This window comes from Vulpes vulpes, chromosome 8, assembly GCF_048418805.1.
Source record: "Vulpes vulpes isolate BD-2025 chromosome 8, VulVul3, whole genome shotgun sequence".
In the NCBI taxonomy this organism is placed as follows: domain Eukaryota; kingdom Metazoa; phylum Chordata; class Mammalia; order Carnivora; family Canidae; genus Vulpes; species Vulpes vulpes.
This window is the reverse complement of record NC_132787.1, coordinates 111,822,749-111,845,171: the sequence shown is the minus strand read 5'-3', so window position 1 is coordinate 111,845,171 and position 22,423 is coordinate 111,822,749. Positions and strand designations below refer to the sequence as shown.

At 50.2% G+C, this 22,423-nt stretch overlaps 1 protein-coding gene across 1 annotated transcript; it reads right to left on the bottom strand.

The window, feature by feature from the left end:
- Window positions 1-13,311: 13,311 nt before the first annotated feature.
- Window positions 13,312-21,648, bottom strand: FAM110C (family with sequence similarity 110 member C). The gene is made up of 2 exons (XM_072767871.1): window positions 20,162-21,648; window positions 13,312-16,212 (listed from the first exon to the last, which is right to left on the bottom strand). The coding sequence occupies exon 1, from the start codon at window positions 21,482-21,484 to the stop codon at window positions 20,192-20,194; it is 1,293 nt and encodes a 430-aa protein (XP_072623972.1). The 5' UTR covers window positions 21,485-21,648; the 3' UTR covers window positions 13,312-16,212; window positions 20,162-20,191.
- Window positions 21,649-22,423: the final 775 nt, after the last annotated feature.

The following is a 22,423-nucleotide window of genomic DNA, read 5'->3' as shown; positions in this document are numbered from 1 at the left end:
AATTGTGAATAATAAAAATGACCAAAAATAGTGCTCTGAGGGACTGGCAAGATGTGGGGAGAATTCTTCAGCTGTCCTCAGGGCTTCTGACTAAGGCAGCTCTCTCTTTTATAATGATGAAACCACAGATGTAAAACAGTCAGAAAATGTACAGAGGGCACCATTTCTCCACTGGAATGGATGCCTTCACAGCGGCTGTTGTTTATAGATTATAAAACTGAGGAGCAGGGTAACACCCAGTGTTTATTCACTTCAGATGGATGTGAGCACCCAGGACTTTGTTAGGGGAATAATGATTCCTGGTTTGGATTATTTCTCATATCAGGAATGGAGGACAAAAATCAAAATCTGAAATCAAAGGATGCTATTAGGTACATGACCAGCTCATACTAAGGTTACGTGTTTAGGTTGCAAGCTGGTCCTTTGTGGGCATGAGGATCTGAAATGTAGTTCTTTGCCAGACAGGAAGTATTTCGAATCTCAGTCTTTCAGGCTAACTTTTCCCTGACCAAATTCCACTAATCCACTAATTAGGTCATTCAAGGGAGTCATATTTACCTAATAGTTATAAAGTGTTGGCATGCCACACCATGATGATTCCAACCTCTTCCTTGCTCAGGGCTTCCTAAGGCTGGTTGTTTCTCTTAGGGTCCCTTTCAGAAAAGTGTTTGGAACACAATAATGTATCATGACCTCACAAACTGAATTTGAATTTAAAATTAACCTGATAAACCTGTTTCTTATAGGAGTATTTACTTCAAGATCTTACATTTATGATAAAATGAAAAATAAATAAATAAATAAATAAATAAATAAATAAAATGACAGTAACTTGATTATTGTGTAGTATCATCTAGTCCTTTTGCATTTTCAAGATTATATTTTTGATGCTTCTTAGAATAATCTTAAATTGGCATCTGGATATAGAAATATGTATTTGAAATGTCAATCCAAAAATAAACAGCGTGTTCTTTTTACCATATGTTTACTTTCCTTCTAACAATCATGAGAGTTAAACCAAAAAACCAACCAATCAAACATGCAAAAACAACCAGCATTTACTTTACACTGGAAAGGAGAGTTGGTTATGGGTAAGCTGCCCTGAATAGTCACTTCACAAATAGCCTGACTTGTGACAAGTTTTGTTGCACTGGTGGACTTCTGTGTCTACAGTACATTTTTGTGCCATGGCAGTAACAATAGCATGCATATTATTATTTAAGTAAGTGAACATTAACACAACAATCCAAATTTCAACTACCCATCTTTTGGGTGCAGAAGGATTGAGTGTTAACCTACCAAAAATAATAGTCAGAGGCCACACTTGTATCAGAGGCGTGAGGGGAGGTGTTGCAGCAATCACATGCCTTTAAGCCAAGAGGGCAGCTGAGGTGCTGTGTTCATCCCAGTGCTCCAGCTCATACAGACTGGGTCTCAGGCAGCCTCTACAGCTCAATTAAAAAAAAAATCAGTAGTGTGTGCACTTCCTGTACTCTGGACAGGTAATAATAAATCCAATTTGAAGGACTGTAAATTTTGCCTTCTCCAATCAGCAGGCAGTCTTTCTGTTTCTCTAATTTCAAGCATGGAAATAGGACGCAATACACTGTGGATAAAGAATTCATTAAAGCTATTATGTAAGATTGTTCACGTCCAAACCCAACCGGTTTCTGAAGAGCTCCCCTCTGAACTCCCGAGGGTGAAGCTTGAGACCCAGATCTGGATGTGGCCTCTGCGTCTTGTCCTCCACCTGAAGCCGAATGTGACCCCTGACCTCTGGCAGCCCTGGCTCTGACCTTGTGTCTACCTGTATGGATGGATGCGTCAGTCTCCCTACCTCTTCAGAACTGGACTTTAGTCCTCTGTCCTGTTCTCCTTTTGCCCGCGGCCAGACAGTCAAGGACCGGTGCCTGATAACAGACCTCTGACCCACTCGGGCTGTTGGAGCCCCAGGCCTTCACTTCCATAGAATGTTCTTCAGTTAGCAAATGTATTTGGCCACAAAGCCAGATAAAATCTCCACATGCCTCTCAGCAAGTGCTTCAGTCCTGAATGCCATTAGCTAATATTTTTTATTCCCAAACATGATTAAGAATGTCATGAGTTGCTGAGCAGATTGAAGGCCAGGACATCAGAGAAAGTTGGTGTCCAGGACGAGGGCCCTAACTGCCCCATTGAATAGACTTTCAGGTCGGAGGGTGTGCTCCAGGCCCACTGTAACCACAGGATGCCCGCAGCATGGCCCTCTTAGGCTTACGGCTAACTTACCTGTCACTGGTACATTCCAGCTGACACGCGAGGGGTGTGATCGCCCAAGGCCAACAGTTTATGTCTGTTTTATATTCACACAATGTAATTAAAGATGCTATAAATCAATAAAAGATAAACATGGAAATGGCATTGCTATCTGCCAGAAAACTAAGTTTAGAGTTTTGTAAAACCAGATCGAGGTGAGATGCTGCTGAATTGTAAGAGTGAATGACAGTTGTCAGTTGGGGATAAATGGAAGGGTGTGCACTCATGTTACTGAGCAGGTGCCTTTAATTCCTTGCTCTACATTATAAACCTCAATATGGGTGTGGCATGTGCAAGAAAGAAAATGCAAACTTTGAAGAGGACTTCCACCGAAGGATTGGCAAACGATGTACATTTTTGTACACTCAAGTGAGAATACTGTAGTTTAAACATGCATGTTAGTCTATGTATGGACTTTTTTCCTATGACTGGCTGTTTAAAATATAATTGTAAGGGACTGGAGAATTTCTCACAGGAAAGCACGTGCTGAATTGGAATCTCTGAGGAAAGAGGAAGGCCTCTGCAAGGTTGCCTCTATGACGAGGAAGCAGTCCTGACAGCATCTCGCTCTCGAGTAGACTGGTTGTCTTGCAGGAGAGACTTGGGCTCCCCCAGGACGAGCAGCAGTTGGGTTGCCTGCTGGCCTTCTTCATCTCTTTTTGAGATATTTCCCTTGGGCTATTCAGAGGCTTACCTTGATGACCAGGTACCTACTATCCTGACAAGACTATTCCTGGGCTCCCGAGCAGCTCACCTACCGAGTTCAATGAATTTTTATTGATTTTTTTGAACGCGGTGCTCCTGTTATCCCCAAGGAAGCAGAATTGTGAGTTTGTAATATGGCAAAGATTCGAGAAATAATTAGAAAATGTGTTGTTTGCATCTATCCCTCGAGCAGGACCAGGTGGCAGTGGTTCTCACTTGGGAGACAAAGTATCCTTTCCAGTAATATGATGCCAGATATAAGCCATTTCTCCCCCTTCTTCCCTGTCCTCCGGATTAATAGTCCCTTTCCTAGAGGACCTCGACCCACGTAGGCACATCTGCTCTTCATTGCCAGGGCGCCTGGGCAGGACCTGAAGGTGCTTTCACCTGGGAGGGTCCGGGTGTGGCTGGTAGTCTTCTGGCCACTCTTTGTACAGAATCAACTGGCTCCATCAGCCACGCAGGTTTCAATGAATATACTTGGGCATGGTTCACAGGGACTATTCGATTGGCGGCTCTGCCAGGAAGACCTCAGCCTTGGGACCATCCACGATTTCGGCCTGGGCTTATGTCCAGATGTTTCCTTTTTGGCTGTCCTTCCCAGCTCAACCTCTGATCTCACCAAGGCTCTGGGCTTCATTACTTAGAGAACACAACCACTCTGTTCTATCTTCTTTTGACCTCGGGACCTGGCTTCACATCACATCTCTAGGTTTGTTTCTGACCCAACCTTTTGCCCAGGCCTGACCCTGTGCACTGAGCTGGTTCTGCCCCAAGGGCTCCCTGACCCAGTGGGTAACTTTTTTTTACCAGTGGTCCTGCAGAGAAGCGACAAGACCAGACAAATCCTTGCAGGTGGCCAGGGAGCAGCGGGAATCTCCATTTGGAGCTTAAGGGGTGGTAGGGACAGGTGAGTATGTTTAGGAAAGCTGCTTCGACATGAGAAGGCACCTGCTCTCCATAGGCCCCGCTGTAGGTGTCTCCCAATTAGAAGTTCTTGCTCTGCCACTGACTACTCCTATGCCTTGAAAATTTAACTTCAGGGAATTTCTGTGATTTCCTTGGTCCTCAGTGTCCCCATCTGTACAGTGTAGGCATTGGGTCTTGTCTGGTTCTAATACTGCACAATTCACTGAGACAGTGTCTGAGGGAAATTGGCTTTTTGTCATGCTGTGCCTTTGATGAAAGTAAATATTTCTCTGTCTCTGCAGCAAGAATACGCCACGGGACTCTTTTCACTTCCACTGTAGTCAATCTCATTCCAATACAAACATTTTCATATGGTACAAATGAGACAGAAAACATAAAGGAAAACGAGCTGGTGAAAGAAGTCTGGGAGTGTCAACACCTTGCTCGCCGGGTTACTGCAGCCGACCACAGAGGACGTGTTGGGAGTGATGGGACCAGCAGCGGCTTGATGAAGGTGGCAGCCATGGGCTCATGTAACAACCGCTGTTCCACACCAGAAAGGAGCGCAGCGGGGCCTCCGTGACCGTCTCTGCTTCCCCCGTGTTCTGGTTCTGTCCTGCACACCCTCCAAGGGCCCTGTTTCTCTTGCTCACCACCTTGTCCCAGACACCTTCTTCTCTGCCAGGTTACCCAGGTGACCAGGGCCTGTCTCTCCCACCTACCACGGTGGGCCTACCCTCACACCCTACCTCCCTCTTTCCAGGCATCACCTGCCCTCCTCTGAGCAATTTGCCCCTGACTCTCCATCTCCTGCATTCACGACCGTTCCAGTCTGTTTTCCTTCTTTCCAAAATAACACCAAAAACAAAATCTAATAACACATTAACAGTCTTTCAGGGACGCCTGGGTGGCTCAGAGGTTAAGTGTCTGCCTTCAGCTCAGGGTGTGATCCTGGAATCGTGGGATGAAGTCCCCCATCGGGCTCCCCGCAGGGAGCCTGCTTCTCCCTCTGCCTGTGTCTCTGCCTCTCTCTCTGTGTCTCTCATGAATAAATAAATAAAATCTTTTTTAAAAAAGAGTCTTTCTAAAAATATTCCAGTGGGCACTACTTTGTCAAACCTGATACTTGGAGTCCTAACTTTACTAAGCACCCCTCCTTCAAGGATAAAAAAGAAAACAAAGCATCTGTCCTCTTGGCTTTCTGCTTGCCTTCAGATGGCTCCTGCATCTCCCTTCTGGATTGTCCTTAGAATTATAAACAGTTTCCCCACTGCATTTAAGAAAAAAATCTGTACTCCTTACTGGGTCTGAAGACTGCAGTGCATAATCATCTGGCTCTCAGCTTTTTTGGGGGGGTAGGGGGAGGCAGACTTGACCTGCAGTGCCTCATCTGGACATGTGTGGAGTCATGGAAATTTGGCTACTCCCCATTCTACAAATGGACCTTGAGAGGAGGTTCTAACAAGGGAGAGCAGCTATTCATATGCATCTGACCAGAGAGCTTGGAACGTGGCGGAGCTTTGGGAGGGCCTCATGCGGAACGCTGGGGGAGGAAGGGACGCTTGCTAGCCAGTCAGATCAGCCAAATCACCCCGGTGATGGTGGGGTGACAGACGTCAGCCAGATGGCGCTCACATCTTCTCTCTACTTTTCTGAAACAACCCCCCCAATCTCCCTGTCACCCTCTGTGTCCTGGTCACGGTAGACTCTTCCACATTTGAGCAGATCCAATTCTTTCCATCACAGGATTTTCTGGTATGTTTTTTTCCTCCACCTGGATGTCTTCACTCAACTGTCTTCCTATCTCAGTCATTACTTTACTAAGAGGCCGTAAGTAAGAGGCGCGCGGTCCAGAGAAGGTCATTTCATGCAGGAAAAGACTTGGACGTGTTCCAAGCTGCTGAGAAAAAGGTCAAGATGCTGCCAGTGGGGTGATGGGTACTCTGAGGACCCGGAAGGCAGGGCTCAGGGGAGGCTGACACTGCGAAGAGCTGGGGCAGGGAACAAGGAATGAGACTCCGGTGATGCAAAGGTGAGTAAGACCATTCACAGTCAACCCTGTGGTGTCACCTTTGGAGAGAGTGAGTCACACATTACCAGGAACTAGTTCTCTGCAAATGTTACCTGCAGTTTCTTTTGGACAATCCCCACTTCTGTTTTTAAATAAATAGTTACAGCTTCTTGTTGCTCTAGACGCTAAGGATAAATTGTTTTTGTTCTGAAATTTAAAGTTTTCATGATATTACTGAAAGAGCAATCATTGATTCCAGGATGTTTCTGAGGAGGAAAGGCAGGAAGCGACTCATGGCAATGCCCTGGGAGTGGACCCAAGAGGCGTGGGTGGCAGTCACTGCCTGTCGCCAGGGATAACCATGGGCCTCAGGTTCCTCATCTGCAGATTGAGGGATGTGCACAGTTGACCTTGGAGGCCCTCATATCTCATCCTTTCGTCTGGGGAAGTCTTTCGGCCCCTTATCACAGATGGACAACAGAGACCACTTCATGTAGGAAAAGAGTCCCCTCTGCAGCATAAGTAACATGTCCACTCCCTCACATCCCAGGAGAGTCCCAACCTAACCTTGAAACCAGAATATGTTCAGTCCAGCCATGAGGTCCGGCTAGAAGCCTGTAGTACTCCACTTCCTCTGCCTCTGAGGTTTTGTCCAGGGGGGTGCATACCTTACAAAGTAGGGGGACTTCCAAATAAGCCAGGGAGCCAGGTAATGGAAGATGACTTTGAAATCTTCTGAATAATTAGTAATGATGTCTTTGAACAGTTTTTATACTCAAGTGTCCTAATTTACTGTAAACGGGAAAGGCCTCTGATCAGAAATGAAGGGTTGTTGGAATAAGAATAAATTTTTCACCTGACTACGAACTGTTGGCTTTCACACCATAAGCTCTTATCCAGTATTATGTATTTTATAATATTTTATTTCTAAAAATTCTGAATATAAAAATGACCTACTATGAAGAACTAGAAAAACAAAACAAATGAAAAATCAGATAAGCACCCTACAATTTTGGTTACAAAGACTGTTGGATAGAATTGAGGATAGGAAGTGATAATTTAGCAACATTCAAAGTCAGTCTCTTTTGTCTGAGTCTGTCTGAAAACAGGTATGACCATTTCTACACCACCTATGCCATAGGATAGTGGCATTTCCCATGAGACAACAGTGTATATGAAGACACTTGTTAACGTGCTCTGCAAATGTGAGGGGTAATCTAGGCTTCGAATAACTCAACATGGGTTTTCCTTCCACTGAGAGTGAAGAGCTCTTTGTGTGTATGACACAGAAGCTGTTGTGTGCATGTGTGACCACTCAGAGCAGTCAAGAGGTCACGTCAAAATGGAACATGCTCGCGTGCACACACACACACACACACGCGCGCGCCCGCGCTCTGCACTCAATATACAACAGGTTTCATGTGATAGGATGAATTTGAAAATTTGGGCCTCTCGCTGTCCTAGACAAAGTAATTAGTGGGGAATCTCATGAGAAACATCTAGGGGGTTTAGACAGAAAATTTTAGGAAAACCCAACAGTCAAGACACAAAACAGAGCCATTTTAATGGAGGAACCATTAAGCTCTTGGAAGAGCCTTAGGTGAACCTGACAATTTAGTGAAGCTAATGGAGTCTTTCTTACTCCTCCAACCACCTCTCAGTTATACCACTAAATGGTAGTGGACTTTGACTCTTGATTTCCTCTGTAAGAGAACCTTGTAAACTTTAAACTTCTAAACAAGTACGAGATACTATTACTTAGCCATTAATACCCATTCACGACTTCTGGATTTTTAAGTACACATGGTCAGCAAGTTTTGCAATCCTTCTCCAGAATTCCTGAGTGCTGCTGCGATGCTTTCTCCAGCTGGAAATAACAAGTAAAAAGGGTTTGTTTCCTTCTGTGGTTCCTATTTTGAAACTCAAGCTCACCATTACTTTACTGAACTGCGGTGGTGAGGGGGCTTTCTAGGCATCACTGACTCTTCTTCCGCTGAAGGCAGTCTCTATCTAGGGAATGATAGAGCTGACCAGCAAACACACATTTTAGAGCTGTGAAGGCTGGAGGCCTCCAAAAAGAGAAAAAGTATGAGTTGTCAGAGAAGTGACAGCAGCTTGACAATATAAACTGGCTTACACACATTTTAGACAAATTAGTGAATGATAAATATGTATCAAAATCTTGGGGGACTGATGTGATTAGAATAATAACTGCGACTATGATTGGGTGCTTCCTATGTGCTGAGTCCCTTTCAATATACTCTCCGTCACCTGATCTTCACAGTCACCTTCTAATGGGCAGGAAACGGAAAGATGTTTACCTGCTCCAAGTCTATCATCTCTGCAGCACACCGGCTCTGACCACATGGCAACTCTACTCCTAAGGTCCTTGGCTTCTAAGAGTCTCTATTTCAACAGGAACCCGCTGTACTGTGTGTGTAGATGCATTTCTGTTTGAATGCATTCTTCCTCGGAGAAGGCTCTGTAGCTCTCGGGCGGGGGTCCTGACACCATGGATCACTATGGGTTTATGACACTGACCGCATGGACGCATCCTATGGCCAGGGCGGCCTTAGGTGAGCAATCCCGGGCGATGTTAGCCAAGCAAGCAACAACTTCCTTCAAGTCAGAGCTTTTCCCTCAGCCCCACCCTGAGCCAGCAGGAAACATGAGTCATGCTGCCTTCACCTGTCCCTGCATGGCGGGAGCAGGACACTTGGCTCACTTTTACTTCTCACCCGGAAAAGAGTAATATTTGTATACTCTGGAAATGCACTCAAGAGGTTGCAAGTTGATGTTTTGAATGTGCTCACCTTAGTCTTTTCTTTTACTGCTGCTGAAAACAGATCACCCAAAGATGTACCAAACCTTCTAGTACCTCAAAGTAAATTTAAAGGAGTCCCTCTGCTTTTTACAGGTGTGGTTAGTTTCCATTTACCTAAAAGTCAATGGTTAGCTACCAGAATGATCACAGTTCTGCCAGACTTCTCTGCGGTGATCTAGAAGCTCTTGACCTTCTTATCCAGCCTCAGAATTCCCTGATACACACGCACTTTGGACTCACAGCTCCCTGCGGGGGCATCCGTGAGACGGCGGGTGACCATCCTCTAGTCGAGCGCTTCAGCTTCTCTGAGGCCTGGTCAGCTGATCTCACTCTTGGGGCACAGCTTGTTTGCTTTCCCCTGATGCTCTTCATATTCCTCTTTTTAAAACACGTGCCATATTATATAAAATTATCAACAGAAAGTAAACCATGAGAGCATTTCCTGTAGTGTGAACACATGCGTGCTGCTTGGAGATTTGGGATGTGGCGGCAGCATGTTCATCCTGGAGGCAGCCCTACCTTGCCTGAGTCATTCAGTGGATGGTAATCAGAGCATCCAGGTAGATGGGAGCGGCAGAGGTTCTGACCTGTTGAATCGGTCTGTGCCTTTGAGAAATTATGAAATCTGTTAAACATTCTGGTTGGCACTGACCTCTTAAAGCAGCCTGTGCACACACGGGAGAGCCAGGCAGATTTGAGTTCAGACTCTCACATCTCCGACCTTCTCGTCCTTTGACCCGGGCCAGTAGCAGCCCTCTCCACATCTCAGCTACCTCCTATGTAAAATGATGATCCCCACAGCCGGTCGTGAGCGTAGACTGGAAGAACCACGTCAATGCGCTGTTCCCATCCCTGCTGCCGAAGATGGCCAGGAAGTGCTGGCTTCCCTCCGGATCCGAGGTGACAAGCCTCTTCCTGCAGCCAGGTCCTCCCAGATTCAGGGCGGGAACTGGGCTCCATGCTTCCTTCCTATCAAAGAAACTTCTGATCCTCTCCAATCCTGACCATGTCATCTCCCCTACTAGGCAGGAAACACCATTACCTGCCCTAACTTAGGGCAAGAGGGAAAACATGAAACCCAGCACTTAAAACTCTCATGTGCTCACAGCAGTTGGACTTCAATGACCTCAAAGTGGGAGTTAAAGTGAAATGAAGAATCTGGCACCCAGATGGGGGTTAGTCAAGGCTCCCTGTCTTAGGGTGTCTGACCTTCCCAGCTTACCACAGACCAGAAGCTTCCCCAGGACATGAACTCAGTATTAAGATCAAAAAGAGGGGCAACAGGACCAATGGGTTACCTTAAAACACTCACCTACCGCAGGCAGGGCTCAGAATAAGCCCTGGAGGATGAGGAGGGGTCCACCTTCTAGGCCCCGAGAACCAGGCAACTATGTGAGCTTGGATCTTGAGGTCCCCCAGGGAGTTGGGCGGGTAGAGCCACGTCTCTAACTTACTTCCCGCCTTGGCTGTCTGCTCCTGGCAGGAACCGCCTCTTGTTGGCACCCACAGACACCTGGGAGGGAAGGTGTGAGAGGGCCCGCGGGCACTTTGGACGCGCTTCCTTCTGAGCTGTGGATGCTGCAGTCCTGACTCGTCACATGGCTTAAAAAGGACCACGATCCCTGAGTAGTGGCAGCCTCAGCCTGGCTCTGCCCAGCCTGCCATTGACCTCCAAGGGTGGCCCCAGAGACCGCCTCGGAGACTGCTCGGAGGACACACCGCCGCTTCTCCGGAATTGGCCTGCTCTGCCCTCATTTGCTTTGTTGCCTTTTTTTATTCCGTCCCTTTGTTTGAAAAGTGGACATCCTCTCAAAGCCAAGGGAAGGCGTGCAGTCCCTAAGCAGCAACCTTCCGACTGGATAGAGACCAAGCTCCAAAGTCCCATTTGTAATGTGTTCTGCTTTTATTCAGTGTAGACTTCAAAGTATTAGGCCGCAATGCTGGTTGGTGAGACTGGCCAGTGGTCATCCAAAGCGAAGGGCCTCGGGGATGAAAATAAAATTCTCAGGGGGAGGGAGACACATGTACAATTTACATGTTTCCTTCTCTATTGCTTAATTCTCTTAATGCAATTTGGACTTTTGAGTTCCATTTGTGGTTCAGACAGGCTGGCCACCAAATAGAAACCATAAAGCAAAAAGGTCATATTGAAATTCATAAATTGGGATCATAGCACCTCTCAGCATATGTATTTCCTTTCTCTCCTTCCTTCCCTCCTTCCGCCCCTCCTTCCCTTCCTCACTGTGCCATCCAACTGTGTCATCTATCTGCCTACCTATCACACATCTGTCTGTCCATCCTTATGGAATATCATCTGACCCGCTCCTAGAATGTCAGCCCATCATGGCAGGGAGCTTGGGGACTCCTCAGTGCCTCATGAAGTATTTGGCTCCTCTGTAAATGCATGTGGGTGAATTCTGCTTGTTGTCATCAGAGGTCTGTCCTTGAGGACCGTCAGCATTGCTTAGGAGCACAGCTGTTCCAATACCGTGACAGCAGGACAGCAGCAACCCAGTGGACAGCAGGACATGGGGTTAGTTGGCAATGTGGTGTCCTGTTCTGGCCTTAAGCTAAAAGACTGATTATACCACAGGTTACCTTGAAGCCAGAATCCAGGTCTTTCCATTTCTATTCCTATGGTTCAGGTTATCGCTCTGTAAGGAAATTAATATTCTTTTTTTTTAAGCTTTTATTTACTTATTCATGAGAGACACACAGAGAGAGGCAGAGACACAGGCAGAAGAAGAAGCAGGCTCCCTGGGGATCCCGATGGGGACTCGATCCCAGGACCCCAGGGTCATGACCTGAGCCAAAGGCACTCAACCACTGAGCCATCCAGGTGCCCAGAAATTAATATTCTATTTTGACCTCAAGATGAATAGTTACTAATGGTTTAATACATTTTCCCCTTCAGATAGAATTCTAATTTTATGAAAAATTTCAGGAGATAAGAAAAAGATGACAATCAGCTGAAGAATTTGGGCATTATAGCCGAGATAATGAGGAAAGTACCATTAGATAAGAACACATTTTCTTTTTTTTTAAATTTTTATTTATTTATGATAGTCACACAGAGAGAGAGAGAGAGGCAGAGACATAGGTAGAGGGAGAAGCAGGCTCCATGCACCAGGAGCCCGACGTGGGATTCGATCCCGGGTCTCCAGGATCGCGCCCTGGGCCAAAGGCAGGCGCCAAACCACTGCGCCACCCAGGGATCCCAAGAACACATTTTCTGATGTGTCTGCATTTTCTCCCCATCAGCTGCTCCCTGACACTTCCATGGCCAGAGTTACGAGCTCTTGGTTGAGAGCTCAATTTCTTTCTTGTTCAATGTTTAATTTTTTAAAAAAAATTTATGATAGTCACAGAGAGAGAGAGAGAGAGAGAGAGAGAGAGAGAGGGCAGAGACATAGGCAGAGGGAGAAGCAGGCTCCATGCACTGGGAGCCCGACGTGGGATTTGATTCCGGGTCTCCAGGATTGCGCCCTGGGCCAAAGGAAGGCGCTAAACCGCTGCGCCACCCAGGGATCCCTTGCTCAATGTTTACAATCTGGAACTCTCAAATATTACATAAATCTACTTCATTACTGAAAATGCAAACAGAGTTTAATCTCCTCACTTCATTGCTTCTGTTTTGCTGAATTTTTACAAAGAGTAACTGGTAAGAACTCAAGTTGCCCTGAAGTTCACTAAGTTTACCCGCTGTGTGCTAGCTGGAGTTTCTAGACAGCTACATAAGAGAGCTCCTAATGCTGCCTGGGGGGTTGTCCATTGTCTTCATGGAAATGCAGAACGGGTCATGTCTTCTCCAAAGCATGCCTGTCTCTAAATGCTGGCATAGGTTTGGGCAAAAGCCACAGGCAGCACTGAAAAGGCAGCCAGCATGGCTCAGTCAGGGCAGATTTAGAGGTCAAGCTGCCCTTCTGCCTCCCTCCTACCTCTCCACTCTCAGCAGAGGCTGAGAGCAAACTTGGTATTTGTAGAATTTGTCTTTACTCATGAGTTAACTAACTTCAAAGGTTGTAAACTGTGCCTTCTTTCTTGTTTTTTTTTTTAAATTTTTTTTTTAATTCATTTATGATAGTCACAGAGAGAGAGAGAGAGAGAGGCAGAGACACAGGCAGAGGGAGGAGCAGGCTCCATGCACCGGGAGCCCGACGTGGGATTCGATCCCGAGTCTCCAGGATCACGCCCTGGGCCAAAGGCAGGCGCCAAACCGCTGCACCACCCAGGGATCCCTGTGCCTTCTTTCTTATCTTTGTGACCATTTTCCAATATTGATATTAATAAAAGATGAGTAAAAAGTATTTTTAAGCAAAAGATTGATGAAACAAAGAAAAATAATGTGTTAAATACTCAATACCGTTTGACCGCGTTCCATCTGCAGGAAGAGCCAGAGACGTGCATGTCCTCTGATTTGCCTACATCACACTTGCCTACAATGCTTCCTCATTGCTGCTGACAATGTGACATTAGGGAGAAAGGGGAGGCACAGAAGACATGAATGACTGCAATATGCACACTCTGGCTTCAGTGTCTTTACACTGCACAGAGTCAAAGACAGTAATAAATGAGAAAAATACTTTATTTCTTTAATACAGAATACATAATATTGCACTCGGGTTGCAAGTAGTGTGTAGAAAAAACTCTTTACAAAACCACCATAGCAATTGCCTGGGCCTCATATTTTATGGCCTCATCAACTATAACCATGGCACTGAGCTTTGAACCTACTAAAAAGGGCAAAGTTTAATAAAGCCTTCTTTTTATTTCAGTGTCAGTGACCAGTAGTTTAAAAACTATACATATATATAAAATGAGGAAACTTTACAGTAACATAAATAGCTTTCGGTCAGAGGCACTGCTAATCTGTACCCATGCTTTAGCGAAATAGATACTGTCGAGCTATTTTTCTGGCTTTATCAATAATTATTTCTTTTCATTGTGTTAATCATTATTTTACATGCTATTCTTTCATGAACAAATGAAATTATTTCACAGCAGTAACTATTGCTATTCTTGTGAAAAGCAATTACAAACTCTTGCATTCAGACTGAGCTTCAAAGTTTGATTTTCTCAAAGTCACCCAGAAAATTGGGGTAATTCAGATTAGGAAAAGACTTCTCACCTCCACCCACACAGTAGGGATCTGATACTGAGGCATGAATTTCAACGTAGGAGAGAGAGCATCACTGGCTCCTCTTGGAGCCTGGGGACACCGTCTTACCCTTCTTCACACACTTCTCAAAAAGGGTAGTTCTGAATTCACTCCAGCTGAATTCTTCCCTGTGTCTCCACTGAAGCATAGATGCTTCTGGAAGATCTTGGTGCTTTTTTTTTTTTTAATTAATTATTTATTTATTTATGATAGGCACACAGTGAGAGAGAGAGAGAGGGAGACATAGACAGAGGGAGAAGCAGGCTCCATGCACTGGGAGCCCGACGTGGGATTCGATCCCAGGTCTCCAGGATCGCGCCCCGGGCCAAAGGCAGGCGCTAAACCGCTGCGCCACCCAGGGATCCCAGATCTTGGTGCTTTTAAATGCAACCAGTTTGTTTATATGTTTGTTATCTATTATATGGATTATGAGTCTGCACCATCCTGACCCAAGGAAAATACGACCTAAGTTCTAGTTCATCCTCTTCTGACAGTAGAAAGGCACAAAACAGTTTCACCTAAAGCATCGACATATACAATTAATGGAACACCTGTAAGTAAGGGAACTGGACATCTGTAAAGAGCCTTTAAAAAAATTCCTCTCATCTTTGACATTACCTTTTTAAACTATCTGCAATCCACCGAACAGCAAAATAGCAGCATTTTGAGAGGAACAATTTTGGGGGAATTCTTAAAGCACGGAATCTGTTGTCTTTAAACAGTCTATGATGACAAAGGTACATTTGTGAGACAACATATGACTTCCTTGAGAACAAATCGGTATGGTACTGAGCACTTTATAGAGTAGTGAGTACTCTGCTTGCAATCACAAGTGAATATCCAATGAAACCACATACACAAAAACATAACCAAGGAGAAAATGATTTTAAGCTATTCTGATAAATACTAAAACCATATGATGTTAAGGAAAACTATTTGAAGACCAATAACTGTCAACAATAAATATTAACTAGCTCAAAGGCCTACTGTCACAGTAAAAGTTACAAAAACAGGACACAGTACTAAACAAGTGCATGAACATATCAAAATGCATTGGCTTATAAAATGTCCTACCATTGAGAAACCCATTTTCTCTCCTCCGTATTCTCCATTTTGCTCCTAAGGAGACGTATTTTGTTAAAACACAACAAACCTTGAAAGAGTAAATCAGGTTACAAGTTTTCTTTGGGTTGTCCTCACTGATATAAAATTTCTCTCCAAAGTCTGTCAATCTGAAATCAGTGTAGTCTGGGTGTCAGGAGCGGGCTAGGGTCACAGTAACTGCCCCCTTCAGCGTTCTGATCCTGGAGTCGGCCAGCCGCCCAGAGGCTGCCCCTCGTCTCAAACACGTCCTCTGTAGAGGAGGGCGAGCTGGTGCCAAATCTGGGATGACTGCATGATCCATGAAGGTGGGAATTAGACAAACGGGCAGGGAGTGTTCTGTGTAACTGGAGGCTCTCCTCTGCTTTGGGCAGTTGGGTACCAGAGCCCCGTGGAGGCGTGTTCCACGTGGGGCCGAGGAGGCGTGCTGCTGTGGTTGTGAGAGAGGGAAGCTCCCGAGTTTCCTGCCAGCTCTCAGAAAATGCATTTCTAGTGGTATCAACTCTAACTTCTCTTTCAGTAGCACGTCCACATGTCTGCAACCCAATGGGAGTGGCATTACTAAAATGACTTTGTAGCTGTCAGTGATTTTTAAGGTACTTTCTGAAGTTTAGGTGGCAGTGAGGCTCAGAAATGGAGGGGTTTAGTGTGAGCTTGTGTGTGTTTCATTGTTAGCACAGTGTTTCACATCTTCTCATGATTACAGAACTTTCATGTAGTTGGTGTCAAACAGTCCAAACTGATCGAAAGCAGAAAATACTATGGCATCCGTGCTTGGCTTGCGTACCCTTTGCCTTCTTTTTAAAATCAATTTAGATATTAAAATGCATCGTGGTACCTCTGTCACCAGGCCGGTCAAACAAATGTCCCTGAAAATATTTCCAAGCAGCTTTCCCTTCCTCTGTTGCCCTCCAGAAGCAAGGATAGATCCACCTCAAACAAGAAAATACCTCCCAGAGCTTCACCTGTTTATAAACAGCTACAACTCGGCTAATGTCCAAGCTCCATGTTGCCGTCTTCTCCATAGCATTTCAAATTCTTTGGAATTATGTAATTTTCTTCGATGGGGTGCTTTATTCCTGGGAAAACAGCAAGCATGTGGTCACCTGGGTGCACTGGACAAATCCTGTGGCGGTAAGGGTGGCCCTGGGGTCCCCAATCACCCATGACATGCTTCAAGGAGCCCCCGCAGACTGGAAGACTTGCTTCCTGAGGAGAAAGAAAAAAGCAGTGAATCAGCACCAGTCAGCCTAGGCAAAGGTTGTAAAGCCAAATACTAGAACTAGACTACAAAGCCTGGTCCTCAGTCTTTGGTTTTGTGATATTTTCTGCATTTTAAATTTTGAAAAAAGGTGGCAGCCTTAGCAAAGACAGCTGTCATCTGCGTTCTGTGGCAGAACCAACATCTGTCTCCCTCTTGCCTTTTTCTGGACTTTGGACGTTTCTGTTCCCTCCAACCACTCCTGAGGCAGTAAAAAAATTTCTTTTTAATGTTGTTACGACCAGTGTTTTCTATCACAGAATCGGGCAAGCCGAAAGCACGTCAGGTGATGCAAGTACACGTGCGAAGGCAAGCGGACTCCACCTTTCCACACGGCAGTCTCTCCGAGAGCCCGGGGCTAGGTGGCCTCAAGGCGGCCAGGGGTGGCCTTCTGGCTCTCTGGCACCCTGACACCCACTGTCGGGCGGTGACTGGAGAGCTGAGCCCCCCAGCCGGAAACCCGGGGGCAGGCGGGCAGGGGCAGCCCCGGTCGCTCTGTCCCCGCGGCCTCTTGGCAGAGGGTGAGACGCAGCCCCCACCCAGCTTCCAGCTGCTCCGTCGTGCACCCAAGACGAATGTGAGACTATCTGAGCTGTTTGCCTTGAACCTGAGCAACGTTTATCCCTAATTACCATTCCTTTACAACAACACTAACACCAGTAACTTCTATGGGAAAGACAGAACCCGGGAGGGACGTGGTGGGCCGGCCGCGGCGATGAGCTGAAAGACGCAGGGGCCTAAAAGCAGCTTAGCCACGCGCGGGGCCGCACGACGCGGGTCACCCGTGGGGCCCCTGCTCCAGGCCCCGCGGTCCCCGGCAGGCTCCCCAGCTCTTGCCAGCTCTGCTAACCTCGACTTCAAAAAGGAAACATTTTTATTTTCTGCGTGTGAACATCTTATTTAATTCTGGATGGGACATCTTAAAATTTATCTCTACTCACCAAAGGGAAAAGGCCTCAACATAAAGTAGATTTGTTTTCCTTCCCACTTAGAAAGGACTTTATTTTGTTCATCTCAGATTTCCCGAATATTTTTATGAAAACCTAAAATGAATCTATGCGGATTCCGGCACAAATATCATGATAAACTAGGGGAAAACCACAGCTTGCATTCCTGCCTCACAGCTTCCAGAAGCTGGGAGATGAGTCCAGAGAAGACAGTGCGGCAGGGCCGTCCTCTCCGGAGGCCACCCGTGGGCGGTGGAGCGAGGGCCCAGCCCAGCTCACTTCCCGTGGCTCCCGCGATGGATTTCAAAGTGGGCGAGCTCCGGCCTTCGGGGATCCGATCTGCAGAGCAAGTCTGCACGGCGCCGGCGACCAGGACACGGGGCAGCGCGCAGGCCCCGGGCCACGTCTGTCCCCCTTCTCTGAGCCAAACAACACCTTGGGAGGCCACGACATCTCCCTCAGAACCCGCACGATCACTGGAGAGGGAAAGCCGTGCACTGCCGCATAGGTTCTCACCGGCAGTTCCCTAAACCTGTCACCTTTCCTCTTGCCTCAATTACTTTTGTCACAAACTGAATGTTCTCACAAGCTAACCACCTTCTTCCATATTTCACAGGCTTAAACCTAAAAATGGCTTCAAAGGTTTACTTCTTAGATGGAACCCTACAGTCTCTGACACTGGAGGCTGGAGATGGGGCTGCATCTGGGTCTGGGTGGACCAGAGGGGAGACGGTTGACTTTCATGCTGTCAGCTTTTATTTTATTTCGTGTGTCATCTTGTCACCTCAGCACTATTTACATCACCAATGCTACCCTGCGTGCACAAAATACCGCGTGCTCAGGCAACCGGAAGGGAACTTATTTATAAGAAGTTCACTTTTTGGAGACACCAATAGCGCTTTTCTGTTTTCCTTGTCTAGGTTCCAATAACGGACCACAGATACGCAGGTCATTCACCACAGTCAGAAGGTATGGAGGTCGGAAACCACCCGCCTATCTGCCTTCACTTTATGGACAATGGGCGGTAAGGGGGAGGAGTGATGCCTGGTGGAAGACACCCCCATTACCCCACGTTTGTGCTCTGTCTGGTAGATGGTGCGCTTCTGCAAACATGCCAGTCCTCATGACGTTCCTCCTCAACACCAAGGGGTTCTGGGGGAACACATGCACCTCAGCTTCAAAAGACAATTTATGAAAAGTACAAGTTAATGTGTTCTTATTTTTTTTAATTTAAATGTTGATTGCCAGGGTGCTGGGTAGCTCAAGCCATGATCCCCAGAACCTGGGATTGAGCCCTGGGTTGGGCTCCCTGCTCCACGGGGAGACTGTTTCTCTCTCCACCCCTCCTCTCTGCCCCCACTCATGCTCTCTCTCTCTCTCTCTCTCTCTCTCAAATGAATGAATGAAACCTTTAAAAATAAATAAATAGGGCCACCCAGGTGGCTCAGTGGTTGAGTGTCAGGCTTTGGCTTAGGCTGTGATCCTGAGGTCCTGGGATTGAGTCCCGCATCGGGCTCCCCACGGGGAGCCTGCTTCTCCCTCTGCCTGAGTCTCTGTCCCTCTCTGTGTCTCTTATAAATAAATAAATTAAATATTTAAAATAAATAAATATTGACTGCCTATATAGATTCTAAGGCTGGTAAAAAATACAGTAACATTCAAAAAATCATATAGAAAAACTTAAGTCATGATTCTTGTTTTTTTTCAAGATTTTTAAGATTTAAGGACCCCAGGAGCCAAAGGCAGGCGCTCAACCACTGAGCCACCCAAGGGCCCCAATCATGATTCTTCTGGCTCCAATCTATTTCTCCTTGTTAATTTTCTAGTCAGTACCAAGGCCACGGCTGCTCAAGGAAGTCTGGCCTTTTTTCAGTCCTCCAACAGGTGAGCTGTGTACAATCACATCTTGCAACAGCCTGCCCACCACTCTGAAGACTGATACTGTGTCCTCAATCAGTTTCTATCAACAGCAGATGAAATACTTCCATCTCATGAATTTTGTTTTAATCTATAGCAAGTTCTCACTGAAGCGTAAGAGAAAAAATTATGGTGCAGTGTTTAAATTCTTGGTTCTTAAACAGAACCCCAAAAAGGTACCTTCTCTTCCTTTTCCATTCACTACCCCGAAATGCCATCACCCCATGTGCTTGAAGGAAGAATAGAGGTCACTAAGGATAAACATTCCTCAGTTCCTCGGTGACAAAGGACTTGGGACCAACCCTGAGCTCCTGATGTCCGAGGGGAAGAACTTTATCGCCTGTACGACCTGAAGGGGTAAAGAAACTGCGAATGGCAGAGCCCTGTGGAGGTCTGCAACACCCGTTGTAACTGAGCCCAGCCCCAGTTCAACCCCCTGACGCACCTTCTTGTGAATTACGACTCTCCTGGGAAAACTCTCAAGACAACTCAAACAAATTTTAGTCACAGGGAGACCTGTGCAGCTACACGAATGCTAAGCCGATAAGTTCTCCATCCCTGCCAGTTGGATGAGGGCGTCCAGAACCAGCTCAGGGCCTCCCTTCCTGCTGGAGGGGTGCTGGCAGCCCCGCTCTAGGGCTGCGGGTGGACCAGTAAGCGCCGCTCCAATCTCGGGATGCCCACGGGTCAGTCCACGCAGACCCTGGGGCTCTCGGGCTATTTTCAACACAGGAAATAATTGGAGGAATAGAAGCTGCTCACTGACTGAGCATTTTATAAAGGATTTCTCCTTTGATGAGAATTGCATTTCCAGGCAGTCGGAAGCAAAACGCTCCAAAGAAAGAGTCCTGGACCTGCAGGGGACCTGGGCTGGCGGCCCTTCTGCTCCTCGGCTGCGGTCCCTGCACGCACGAGCCTCTCTCTGCGCCTTAAGATGCAGGGTCCCTGGGATCCCTGCACCCCGGCCGCGCCCGCCAGGCCCCGCGGACGCGCACGCGCAGAGGCGCCCGTCCCGGGCTCCGCAGATGCACACCTGGGCCGCGGGTCTCCGGGGCGCGAGCGCTCACGCGGGGCCCTGAAGCCCCTGGCCGGGCGTCTCCTTGGCTCTCCTGCAGGTGTACAGCCACTTGATGATGCGGGCGTTCCTCTCCACGACGGACGTGGTGCTGGGCACCTGCTCCGTGAGCTCCTCCTCCTGCAGCCCCTCTTGGCCGCCGCTGCGCCGGGAGAAGCCGCTGTCGGAGGTGGCGACGCTCACGCTGCGGACCTGGGGGGTGGCGCGGTCCGACCCCGCCGAGAAGTTCTCCCTCCCGAGGGCGTCCAGCACCTCGGGGTCCAGGCCGCAGAACTGGAAGAACGTGTCGAATTCCGCCAGCGACGCGGAGTAGCGGGAGCTCAGGTCGGACTGCGAGCGCCGCAGCCCCCCGCGCCGGCTCCCTCGCGGCTGGGGGCCGGGGGGCGCGGCCGGGGCTCCGCGGGGGGTCCCGGGGGGCGCGGAGGATGCGGGGGGCGCGGGGGGCGCAGCCGGGGCTCTGCGGGGCGTCCCGGGGGTCGCGGAGGATGCTGGTGTCCTGGGGGCCGCGGAGGATGCGGGGGGCGCGGGGGGCGCAGGGGGCGCAGCCGGGGCTCTGCGGGGCGTCCCGGGGGGCGCGGAGGATGCTGGTGTCCTGGGGGGCGCGGAGGATGCGGGAGGCGCGGGGGGCGCAGGGGGCGCAGCCGGGGCTCTGCGGGGCGTCCCGGGGGGCGCGGAGGATGCTGGTGCCCTGGGGGGCGCGGAGGATGCGGGAGGCGCGGGGGGCGCAGCCGGGGCTCCGCGGGGTGTCCCGGGGGCCGCGGGGGGCGCAGCCGGGGCTCTGCGGGGCGTCCCGGGGGGCGCGGAGGATGCGGGGGTCCCGGGGGTCCCGGGGGCCGCGGGGGCCCCTACGGAGCCGGGCCCGCTCACGACCGCCCCCTCTCGCCTGGCCCTGAGCGCGTCGTCCCCCCGGGCCGTCCCCGGGCACGCCGCCGCCCTGTCCCTGCCGGGCCCCGGGAAGAGCTTCCTCACCAGGCCCGCCCTGGGGCTGTCGGCGCCCTGCCCGCGGACGAAGTCGCGCTTCTGCCGGTAGATGACCAGCGAGTCGGGCCTCAGCGGCCTCCGCGCCACGGTCCTGCGCGCCACGGCCCCGGGGGCGGGGGCGGGGGGCCCAGGGGCGCCCGTAGCCCCCGCGCTGGGCCCCGGGCTGCTGCCCTCGGGGGCGGGGCCGGCTCCCCGCGGGCCGCGCAGGTACCTGGCTCGGTCGGCCGCCAGCCGCTCGGCCGCGCTCCTGCCCCGGGGGCCCTCGGGCTGCGGCGCGTCCAGGCCGGGCAGGGCTCGCATCCCCGGGCTCCGCTGCCGCGCCGCGCCCCGTGGGAACGCGCCCGCCGCCCTCCCGGACTCTCCGGCCGCCTCCGAAGTCCGCGCGGGGCGGGGAATGGCGCCCCAGTGCCGGCCGGCCCAGGTCCGGAGCCAGGGCGAACCCGGGTCGGCACCTATCGGCGACCGGCGCCGCCCGCCCCGCCCCGCCCCGCCCCGCCCCGCCCGGGTCTCGGCTCCTCCGCGCCCCCGGCTCCTCCCTTCCCGCCGTCCCGAGCCGCTCCCGGATCAGCCCCGCCCCGCCCGGCCCCGCCCCGGCCCCGCCCCCGCCTGGACCCGCCCCCGCCTGGACCCGCCCCCGGCCCCTCCCCGCCCGCGGTCCCGAGCCGCTCCCGGATCAGCCCCGCCCCTCGCCGGCCCCGCCCCCGCCCCCGCCCCCGGCCCCGCCCCCGGCCCCGCCCCCGCCCTCCCCGCCCGCGGTCCCGGGCAGCTCCTGGATCAGCCCCGCCCCTCGCCGGCCCCGCCCCCTCGTCGGCCCCGCCCCCGGCCCCGCCCCCGGCCCTCGCCGGCCCCGCCCCTCGCCAGGCCCCGCCCCTCGCCTCCCGCAGGCTCGGGGCACCGGGTTCCGCCCCCAGCACCTGGCGGCTGCGCAGCCGCGGTCCGGGAGCCCGCGGGGGACACTGCGCCCAGGGGCTGCGCCGCCCGCCACCCGCCTCTCCGGCGCGGGAAAGTTCGTTCAGCCCCGGGTATCGGCCTTGGGTCCCCGCGGGACGCGGAGGGATCCCGCTGCCCCCGCCCCGGGCAGGTGCCCCGCGTCCTCCGAGCTCTGCGGTGACCTCTGCGCGTCCCGACACTCGCCTTAGCTTAGTTTCCTAAGGTCCACCCCCGAGCACGTGCCCTTACCAGAAAGGAAACGCGCGCGAAAGGAAGGAGGGCGGCCGGCCCCGACGCAGGACCCTAGGC